An 11,798-nucleotide genomic window follows, 5' to 3' on the forward strand; every position below is an offset into this window, starting at 1 on the left:
AGAAGTCGTCATTAGAGATGAGAAAATTTAGGACTTGGATATCTAATTTGAGAATTTGCTTACAAATAATAATAATAATAATAGTAATAATAATAATAACAATAACAATAACAATAATAATAATAAAGAAGTTAACATGTTAAAAATGTTAATTGCTCTTTTTTCCCGGGATCAGTGGCTTATTTGGAGGCTATTTGAGTTCGGTGACTTAATTGTTGTTTCCTAAATAGTTTAGTGACTTATTTGTACTTTATCCCCACATAAAATGTGGCCGACGAAATAATTTAATAAGTAAAAATTAAATTAAATAAAATCAAAGACAAATACACAGGAAAATGGGCTTCCTTGGTGCCAGTCTGCGAACATAGTAAACAGAATTTACACTAAAAAGCTTAGATCAGAAACAATGTATTGCTATTCCTGCTACCTCAAGAGGCTTCATTTAAGCACCTCTGCTCATAAAACCCTGTGTTAACCATTCCATTGAAATCGTAAAAAAGAAGAAGTGATAAAAGAATCTTGCAAAATTGCTAAAGATTATTCTTGTTCATATGCTGTTGCTATATGGAGTGCTTGATGACCTCTTCCATGTCACTAAGCACCTGAGGAATTCCATGACCTGCAATAATATTCAGAAAACGCGAAAACAAACGAAATGAATTCTTTTTCTTGTTTGCAGAAGGCGTAGTAATGAGTGTAATCAAACGAGAGACGTTAATGTACCTCTGATGGATCCCGAAGAGAGTAAAAAGCGTTGCTTTCCCTGGGCGCGGGGGAAACCAAGATGCCAAAGCCTCGGTTTTGCTTTCTCAACACCTGTAGTGAACCAAAGGGTTACGAGATTAGGACAATTCACGACAAGGAATGGATCAGAGAATTGTTTTGCTTGCTTGCTTGCAGTATATATATACCTTGAATGCATCTTCATCTGTACGGTCATCTCCAACGTATATGGGGAGGACATCCTCACTACCACTCAACCCTGCAATATCGTTTATTAGACCATATGAACTGATTTGAACCTCTTGATACACATATGGTTAGTTTAATCTTTCGTTATCTTACCAAGTGATTCGAGTAAGAACTCAACAGCTTTCCCCTTGTCCCAGTCAAGCACTGGCCGGACTTCTAAAACCTTCAGAAAACGAATACTGTTGCGTTACAAGGAAGATGAGAAACGAGAATAGATGGCTTAAACGCAGAAATGTGTGGGTGGGATATGAAATCTTACCTTTCGACCGTGTTTCAATTGCAGACGAGGGTACTGTTTTAACAGCTCAGTAACCAATTCCCCTACTGTATCCCAACTCTGTAAATAGCACAAGCAACAAAGGTTTTCCATTGATCAAATGTGGGAACACAATCATTATTTCGAGTCCTATTACAAAATTGCACATTACAAAATATACCTTCTCGTCCACATTTCGATAGTGTACAGAAACACAGAATCTGTTGTTCTCAACTTTCGCTCCAGCGATATCTTTTGTAATCTCGACAAGTGATCTAAAAACCTGATGGCAAGAAAAATAGTACATGCTTAATAGAGAAGTCACATGTATGTATTCAATAATTGGGAAAGGCACTTACTCACCTCATCAATCATAGGTAAAAACTCTCTCGCAGGCTGGAACAAGTTAACTTCCTTGCCCTGTGTTCACAATTTTTTTTTTTAATCAATCCATATTAATAAAGTCATGACATACAATGAAATTGAAGATCACGTTTCTCAATCAAGATCAATCTTTACCTGCTTGTCAGTTGCCCTAGTGTACTTAGAGTCATTGGGATCTGACAGAATGGGAGTCATAATATCCATCCCATGACTACCGGCATAATAAAGCTCTGTTAGTCCTACAAAATCGTATACCTACAAAAATGAGAGTATAGAACAATGTATGAAAGTTAGAAAAGAGCCGGAATTCTCTTGTAACATATTTGGTGCAATGTAAAACACAGGCTACCTTATCACGGCTTCTCCCACTAATAATAGCGGTTGGAAAACATTTTGCAGCATTTTTTACAGCAGCACACATCTGGAAATAAGTCGATTGTATCAAAATGAATTCAAAAGTTGGAAAAGGTAAAAAAAATTGTAACTCCTTCAACAAGGTAAACTATTACCGCATTCGACATGAAGGCACGATCTGGATCGTCAACAATTGGTGATAAAGTTCCATCATAATCCAGAAATAAAACTACTCTCTTTCCTATAGCAGACTTTGTTATTTGCTCAAAGGATGTAAGTGCGGAGGGGTACTTGAGCTGTCGAACCAAAAACACCATTAGAAGATTTACATCGCAAATTTGCATATCCAAAAAGATATGATTATGGAAGAGCATTGACATGGAACCGGAAGAATTACCATCCAATTCTGGTAGACAACATCGTTCTCAGTTGATGTTTGATCAGCACCAGAATCTTTATTTCTTCTATTGTGAGTAGGAGAGGATGATTTCATAGCATCCAACCAAGTGTTTGATGTCCTCAAGTCATCAAGTTTCCCGGACTTCTTCCTTGGGAGTGTAAGAAAGAGTGCGGGGGAGAAAGTTGTAGCAGCTGGAGAATACGGCACCAAAGATTTGATGCCTAGCCTCGAGGTGCTTACAGGGGCGGTATCAGCCAGAATGGGTGATGTAAGCTTTGAATTCAAGTCCATTTCAACCAAAACTATCAACACCGAACTTAATTGACCTCAACAAATATTTTTAGCTGATGCAGAGCAGTTCCTCTCTCAAATCTTCACGCTTTTCAGACCACCTTTTATGGGTATCTTTACCACTACTGGAGAAAGCAGTCCAAGCAGAAGACTCCTCGAAACTAATTTAATGATAAGAATTAGATTTTTACAAAAGAAGTAGCCCATCCATATAAGATATACGTTATTTGTATCTGGAAATTCATGAGTAAATCTTACTTACATCTTCTTCCCGTGCTCACAGCAGCTCTTTTAAAACAGAAATCAACTGCATCATGTAAGAAAGAGCTGGTCAGGTGGTCAGATACAATTATTGAATTCCAATTAATTGCTAGAGTTATGTGAACTGTTAAGAGTGACAACTAAAACTTTCAGCAAATAATGTACAGTTGATTAGTTCTTCAAAATAACACCAATAATGGTCTGTAGAATAAGCCTTTGGGCACCTAAAGAAACACAAGAAACCGGAAAACAACAGGAGAGGGATAGGCTGGAGATCCTTTATCTAACATTATATATTATATATAAACTCGATCAAAACCTACTCAAGATGATGCTACTGAACTACCCCTTCATCTAACAAAACTTAAAAGAGAAAATGTAAACTTATAGATCAGATCAGAACTTCTGCAAAACTCTTTAATGGTTTGTTTAAGCAGATAACAAGTGCATCAGTTCTTTGCAAATGTTCAATCAAGTAACCTATATATATATAGAACTGACCAATTTGGGAAAGAAAACTACCAAATTAGATCACTTCAGTTCTGTTGAAAATTTAACCCCATGAAAGGAAAATAACAGTGGTGAAAACTAAAACCAAACACTTCATCATTTCATAATCAGAGCATATCTCTTTGTACCATGAATCAATAAATACTCAATCCATAATAATTGACCAAATCTAGAGAAATGCACAGCAAATTAGCAGTAGATGACAAAGCCATTTGCAGAAAAGAAAAAAAACAAACAAACAATTTACAGACAGTATAATCAGCTATGGCGAATGAATATGATAGTAAACTGTACATGTGAGCCCACAATATGGACCATAGAACTGAAATCCAGCACAGAAAATTTATGGCGGATACTACGCCTATTCTAAAACCCAAAACATTAAATACACGTACCCATCGCATTAACTTCATCAACAGAAGAAGGAAACCAAAATCCAGAACACAAATTAAAAATAAAAAATAAAAAATCTAACAGTGGGAGATAAAAAAAAAAAAAAAAAAAAAAAAAAAAAAAAAAACTGTAGCATTAGAAAAAAACAAAAAAAAAAAAATCAAAAACACAAAGAAATAACAATGGCGGCTCCGCCACGACAATCACGACCGGAATCGACGGGTCACGGAAGAACAAAATCGGATTAAAAAAAACAGACAAGTGGGAACAGTACAAAGAGCAGAAGCTGAAGAGTAAAAGAAAAGGAAGACAGCACACCTTCGATGAAGAAGAAACAGCACCCGACCCTAGAAGAAGGAGCTTGCAATATGGAAATGGAAAATGTATATATGCACGCGTGTGTGTATCTGTCTGTGTATATATATATATATATATACACAGTGCAGAATATTTGGTAGGTATATATTGGAACGCGGAAAGGGAAGAAAGAAGGGAGCGAAAGCATTGGAGAGAGGTGGCCATTTATAATAGTAATGGAGGCTGAGAGAGCTATGCGACGAAACCAGCTTGGTTGGCACAAGTGGCTATATAAAATTAAGAATTTGGACTTTTCTACTATGAACAAATTAATCTGATTAATCTAAATATATATAGTATGGATTTGACTGTATAGACAGCTCAATGTTAGTTATAGAAGTGAAGTTTAGGAAGAATGTCCAAGAATAGAGTCTCACCGGTGGGAGTGTCGGAGCAATTTTTCAAAGTGGGACCAACAGTGGCAGGGTTGGAGTAATTTCTCAAAGTGAGGGACAGTGTAAGAATAATCTCTCAAAGTAAGGGGTTCTTTGTGTACACAGTAAACAAAAGTCTAGCCTTTATAGTTTAGCTGAGTTACCACTCTATCGAGTCGGGTGTGGAGGACCATTAAAATTAAAGAGAATATATAGTACGAACTTAAATGTTTTCTATAATTAGGGTCTACTCAAGATATCTTGTGATTTAACGTAAAAAATAATACTTCTATCTATAATAATAAATGGGAGGGTGAGAGGGAAGTCAGTCAGGGTCAGGGAAGAGAAGCTTCGATTGCCAATTTCTGACCTTTCGCCACGAAGCTGACGTGGATCCAAGCAATGCCTATGTAGAAAGTTGGAGTATAATAATATCGTTGCAGTTCACACATATCTTACGTGCGCACCGCTGACGATAGTTGTGCGTGCCCTGTTTGTTATAGCAGTTGGAAATAAGAGTATCCTCGTTCGTGAAACGGATCAGATTACTTTCATAGATATGACTTTGTATATGTTTTTTCATAATTATTACAAATTTTTCATAAGTAATATTTTAAAGTCTAATATTAAATTTTAATTTTAAAATGTTACATTTTTTACATTTTTTCTCATAACTAATAATCAATAAATTTATCTATAATAAATAATTATAATACTTTTAAAGAAAAATATAATATTTAGGAATGAGTACATGACCCTTATGTGATATCATCTCAAGGATCCTTGTCCGTGAGACCGTCTCAAGGATCCTTGTCCATGAGACGGGTCGATCAATATAGAAATGTAATACTTATTGTAAATATTACATTTTCATATTGTTTGATCTGCCTCACGGAAAATAATCAATGAGAGGGTCTCATAGAAATTTTTGTCTTTAGAGATTGAACAATTACTTTTGAAAAAAGTGTAATACTCAATTAATTTCCCTTATAATTAATAAACAATTTATTCTTTATTAGTATTATATTTTTCAACATAAGAATTATGTTTTCATATTGACACGACCTATCTGACATAAAACTCACCCAAAATTTAATTATTTGTTAAATACTCATGTGATCTATAAATTATCATGGGAATTATTATTGTCATTGAGATTTTGCATGATCTTTTATCTAATAAATATATTCTTCACAAAAGTTAAAAGTTTTTTTTTTGGATACTACTAATTCTATTACAATGTAGTATTAAACACAAAGAGTCAATAACATCTCCACTACCTCCCATATGACCACAAGGTCTCAGCACTTGAAGTTTATTATACATATTCACTTTAACGGGAACAATTTAAATAATAATAATAAAAAGTACGGAAAATTTTATATAATTTTTTTAAGTTTGTGTTTTTTTAAGGGGAACAATTTAAATAATGTTACGTGGACAGCATATTTTCACTAATTTTTTTACCGACTAATGCGAATTTTATATATTTAATTCATGCATTGACATCATTGTGAACTGTGAAATAGCCTACTTAAAACTAATCAATATATATGATACAAGTGTAATAACGCATTTTCACCCATATTATAAAATAAATTATTGATAAAATAAATTTTTTTTGAAAAGGAGAACTCAATTCATTAAATTATAATCAAGAAACGGTATCAAATAGTCTGATAGTACATCAAACCACTCCCCTGAACCTGTCATAGAAACGGCTTCCCTTGTAAACGACATTCTTAATTATTTAACTTAATTCTCTATGTTGACTTGAAAACAAAAAAGTTGTAAATTTGACTCTCTATGTGGAGTTGTTATTACTCTATTAGTTTTCTTGATTGAGTTAATCACTCATAAACAATATAGGCTAGTTTTCTTTACTAGTTAGAAATCTTAGAATAACAAAATATGTTTCATGCGGTGCCTACTTTCAAATAATGACGGTATATATTTGAGTGTTATTTAGGCTATGTTTGGAAATTCGAAAAATAATGTTTAGAAATCATTTTCTAAAATTCCCGTGTTTGGATGCAATTAAAAATTCAGTCAACAGAAAATGTTTTCCGTTGACTGAAAAAAACCTAGTTATTTTGGCGAAAAATGACTTCTGTCAAAATTTAACAGAAGTCATTTTTCGCCACACTCAGAACAAGTTTTTTTTTAAAAAAAATTTTGATAAATAATATTATTTTTAATATTATTATAAATATTTTTATATTCTAAACAAAATATTTAAAATGCTTAATTATACAATTTTACTCATTTTCTAAAAACTAAACTAAACACATAAAGACAGTTTTCTGCTGTATACACAAAAAAAAAATTATAAAAAATAACTCATTTTTAAAAAATATTTTTCAAAAATTATTTTTCTGCTTTTCAAACCAACCTTATTGAAGCAATTTATAGCAGAGAAGAGGTAACTCATAGGAAAATGCCTAAAACCTTGACTAGCGCAGTTGAATGTGGAATCCGATGAATTTTTCCAAGTCTTACCCCGCGGTTTGACCATCATTTCTAATTCTTCCCACCCAGTCAGCCACTCTGACCACTTCAATAATTATATTTTTCTATCTCTTACTTTTGTAAATTTGAAAGTAACAATTTTATATTAAGTACTCCAGAAGTTGGTTTAAAAAAGAAGTACACTATAATTTAATGAAATATATGTAAAATTGTCTCAAGAATCTTTGTTTGTAAAATAGGTTGGATTGTAGGTAACTGGGTATGTAAATAATTACAATATTTATTATTAGTAACAATTAATTTTACTTTAAATAGTATCATAATTTCACATATAAGTATTACAATATCTATAACAATAAGTAATGCTTTATTTTTAATTCAAATTGATGTTAAATTTTCTACAATAAGTATTACAATTTCTTTCAAAAGTAACATTTCACATATAAGTAATACAATATTTACATTAGAATTATATTTTGTAAGTATCACAATTTCAATTATAAGTATTACAATATTTATCATTATTAATAATCATCTTACCTTAAACAGTATCACAATTTCATTAGAACTACACAATATTTATCATTAGTAAGAATCATTTTACAATAGAATTACACTTTGTAGCATGCACGGGTTCAGTTGGTAGTACTTGGGGGAAGAGACTAAGGTTCAAATATCGGCAGTGGCAGTGTCCCCCAGAATTTGGCACTGTCTGCTAAGTCACCATGATTTACATCTTTCTAAATGCTCTGTCAGGCAGGGAGGCTTGGGGTGGGGGATTCAACCTTTTGGGAGAAGTATAACTGATTCGAGTACACTTTACAGATTTTGAGTATATGTTATGACATATTATCAAATGTACTCTAAAACGTACATAGTATACATTCAAAATTTGCAATAATTATAAATTTTTTATTGTACTTTTTCGTTAATTCATGATCATCGACCATCTCAAATCAATAACTAGCTAGCTAGTATTAGTCCATATTTACTAGAAGATATATTATTTCTCTTTGAATCTACCCCTCCCCTCACACACCCATATATAACCCACCGACTTGGATTATTGCTTTTATGCAATGCGCCACCCCAAGGTCGACATCATTTTCTAATAATGCCTAAATCAGTGGGTATATTGCTTGGTTTTGTTTTGTGTAGCAGCTTTCTTATTTGTGTACAAAGAAAAAAAAAATGTGAAAAAAGTTAAAAGAGTAATCTAAAAAGATAAGAGATTGGATAATTCATGAGAATTTAGATGATATAATGTTAGCTAGTGTTTTTTAAATAATTAAAGATTCAATTAGTTTTAATGTATAGTCTTAGTTGATTGGTCGACAAAATCTATAGTTAAAAAAAAAAAAAAGGGTAAGTTGAAAAACGGGCAGGGTGAGAATTATGTCTAAAGTAGGCTAATTCTTTGTACACATCAATATTTGGTATTGTCTCTTAAGCCATTGAGTTATCGTGACGGAGATCAACATTTTGAGAGAAGACGAATTACAGTTTGTATATACTCCATATGAGTCCATGTGAACGTACGGTTGTATTTCTTTTGGTACAAGTTAAGGTATTTTTTATAAATAAAAAAATTATTGTGTCAAGAAGCTAATAAATATATAAGTCAATATGAAATAAATTTAAAAAAATAAAAAATGAAGCAGTTGGGTTTAAATCCACACGTGAATCATGCCTTTCACCCACTTTTTTAGTGACAATAATTACAACTAAACTAGTTTTCTTTGTTGTTGTCTGACATATGGACCCGTATCTTAATGGTTTCTTGTGCATTTTTAGAGCTTTGTGGAAACATACGAAAGTAATTAGATTTAGAAAATTAACTTAATTAGTATTCTCACCGACTCACCGCCCCCATAATGATTATTCTTACTTTTATTTTTTTCCGTTCTAGAATAATTCTTTCTCAATTTGAACAACACTAGCTAATTTTCCTTTTTCTTTTTTCAACTTAACCTTTTGTGTGTGTGTGTTTTTTTTTTTTTTTAAATTTACTACAGATTTTATCAACCAATCAACTAAGACAATACATTAAAACTAATTGGATCTTTGATTATTATTTTAAAAAACACTAACATTATATCATCCAAATTCTCATGAATTATCCAATCTCTTATCTTTTTAGATTACTCTTTTAACTTTTTTCGTATATATTTATTTTTTTCTTTGTACACAAATAAGAGAGAAGCTGCTACTGTGCTACACAAAACAAAACCAAGCAATACCCACAGATTTAGCCATTAGAAACTGATGTAGACTTGCCCGCACTGGTTTAGCTTAATGGTTTAGTATGTAGTATTTGACAGAAGAGATTAAGATTTGAACCTCGGCGGCGGCAATGTGGAAATTATGTCCAAAGGGGGAAGATCATTTGTGCGCACCGGCATTCGTTCCTATCTATTTGCTGAATCATTGAGTCAGTGATTTACATCCTCACAAATGCTCTATCGGACGGGGTGTGAAAGAAAATGATGTAGACCTTGGGGTGTATATATATATATATGGATGGGTGTGTGTGAGGGGGATAGGTAGATTCAAATAGAAATAGATCTTCTAGTAAAATATGGACTACTAATACTAGTTATCAATTTGAGATGATCAATAGTCATAAGTTCTTAAAATTTTATAATTATTACAAATTTTGAATGTATACTAAGCACATTTTAAAGTATTTATAAAGTGCACTCGAATCGATTACACTTTAAGATATATTCAAGTGCATTTTAAAATTTAATTTGCTCAATGCAAGATTGAACCTTGAAGTTTGTAATAATTATAAATTTCCCTATTATCTTTTTAAATGTAGAGTAGGTGATTATCCAAGTCATATGTACACATACATATTGTTTATTCATTTACACGTGATTCGATTAAAGAATCACTCAACTATTCTTCCCCCAAAGGAATCACTCAACTATGAGATCATGAAATGTCAATGCTGTCAAGCACCTTATGCTCAGATGGTACTTCTGTGACTTCCATTAAGAGAAGGTCATAAGATTGACCCCTGGTAATAGGGTATTGATTCTTTAAACTGTAGTAGTTAGAGAAAGTATAGACTATATATTATCTTGTAATAGGGTTATCAGTATTTAAAAAAAAATGTCAATGCATGCTTAAATGTTGAAATGAATTGAAAACCTAAAGTTTCAATTGGCCAACAATTCGTGCCCAAGTGTGAAACTAAGATAAATTGTCACATTCCATCAGCACATCGCAACCTTTCCACGAGTGCGACAACGAGGCACTCACTACCTTCTTTATTTTAGAGTTTCTTTTCACAATTGGTCCCCACGATTATGAAACCATTACCACATTTGGTCGCTTACTATTAATTTGTCCACATTTAGTCCTATAATTTTTAAATTATTCTTACATACATTTGATACATCCCACCTTATTTCTAGTTATCGGTGAGTTATCTTAAATGTAAAACTACCATTTTCATTATTATTATTATTATTATTTTTTGAAAAACTTCTTGTGGAAAAATATGAAAATGATAATTTTACCCTTCAAGATAAGTGGCTTGATATTTGGTCACCGATAACTGGAAATTAGGTTAGAGGGATCAAATATGACAATGATTTAAAAATAATTGTGAAATCAAATGTAAAAAAAAGTTAATAGTTGGGATCAAATGTGAAAATGATTACATAGTGGTGTAACCAAAAGTGGAAAAAAAAAATCTTTATTTTTACTCTAATTTTCGTGGTTACCTTATAATGATATCCAACAATCATATAATATTATTACTAGTTCAAAAAAAAAATTGAAATAAACTAGTTCAAAATTAATTTAGGAAAAAGGGCCAAATTGGCCCCCTAAGTCGACCGGATAGTGCAATTGTGTCCCTTAACTTAAAAAAAGCTCCATTCAGATACTCTAAACATGTAAAATTGTCCAATTAAGTCGAAAATAACTTGTTTAACAGGTTGAATTTTCACATGGTCGACACGTGTCTTTTTAAGATATTTTTTATTTTTTTTTATTTTTTTTAAAATTATATTTATTTATTTATTAAAAAATATATTATATATAAAAAATAAAAAAGTTGAAAACACAGCCACCGGCGTTCTTCTCCATTGAGCAGCGAAAAATCTATGGTGGATCGGGTGGTTGGAACGAACTTGAACAGTAGATCCAGCGACCTCTTCTCTCGCTGGCGTTAATGGCTAGTTCTGGAGGACAACGACGATAGATGAATCAAATCCTCAGCGAGCTTCCTCCGTCGTAGACGACGATGGGTTCTCCGACCAGTAGCAGGAGCTCCTACCGGCGACCTCCCTCCCTGGCAGTTGATTCGCAACGACGAGTCACCAACAGCAACAAATCGGCGGACTCCTCTCTCGTTCGTCGACCTGCAGTACCCTCCATCGTAGCAGCTTCTTCCTGGCGAAGGATGGATCAAATCCCCGACGAGCTTCCTCCGGCGTAGATGGCAATTGCTTCTCCGACCACTAGCAGCAGCTCTTACCAGCGACCTCCCTCCCCGGCAACTGAGCAGCAATGGCGAGTCACCAGCAGCAACAGATCGGTGGACTCCTCTCTTGTTTATTTGTCGATATGCAGTACTTGTGGCTGTGTTTTTTAATTTTTTATTATTTTATTTTATATATAATATATATTTTAATAAATAGATAAATAAAATTTATAAAAAATAAAAAATAATTTAAAAAGACACGTGTCAACCATGTGGAGACTTAACCTGTTAAACAAGTCACTGTAGACTTAATTGAATAATTTTACAGGTTTAAGGAAT

At 32.8% G+C, this 11,798-nt stretch overlaps 1 protein-coding gene across 3 annotated transcripts; it reads right to left on the reverse strand.

Moving 5' to 3' along the window:
* Positions 1–276: 276 nt before the first annotated feature.
* LOC109151049 (trehalose-phosphate phosphatase A-like) lies at positions 277–4,326 on the reverse strand. Of its 3 annotated transcripts, none has more exons than XM_019298952.1 (13): positions 4,140–4,326; positions 2,920–2,964; positions 2,364–2,818; positions 2,122–2,262; positions 1,962–2,033; positions 1,748–1,867; positions 1,592–1,648; positions 1,410–1,511; positions 1,232–1,309; positions 1,066–1,135; positions 912–982; positions 724–816; positions 277–619 (listed from the first exon to the last, which is right to left on the reverse strand). In XM_019298952.1, the coding sequence occupies exons 3-13, from the start codon at positions 2,655–2,657 to the stop codon at positions 548–550; spliced, it is 1,170 nt and encodes a 389-aa protein (XP_019154497.1). In that variant the 5' UTR covers positions 2,658–2,818; positions 2,920–2,964; positions 4,140–4,326; the 3' UTR covers positions 277–547. The 3 variants fall into 3 exon arrangements, with proteins under 3 accessions (XP_019154497.1, XP_019154496.1, XP_019154498.1); XM_019298951.1 differs by having other exon boundaries at positions 2,364–2,808; positions 2,916–2,964; XM_019298953.1 differs by having other exon boundaries at positions 2,916–2,964.
* Positions 4,327–11,798: the final 7,472 nt, after the last annotated feature.

Source organism: Ipomoea nil, unplaced genomic scaffold (assembly GCF_001879475.1).
Source record: "Ipomoea nil cultivar Tokyo-kokei standard unplaced genomic scaffold, Asagao_1.1 scaffold2283, whole genome shotgun sequence".
NCBI lineage: Eukaryota > Viridiplantae > Streptophyta > Magnoliopsida > Solanales > Convolvulaceae > Ipomoea > Ipomoea nil.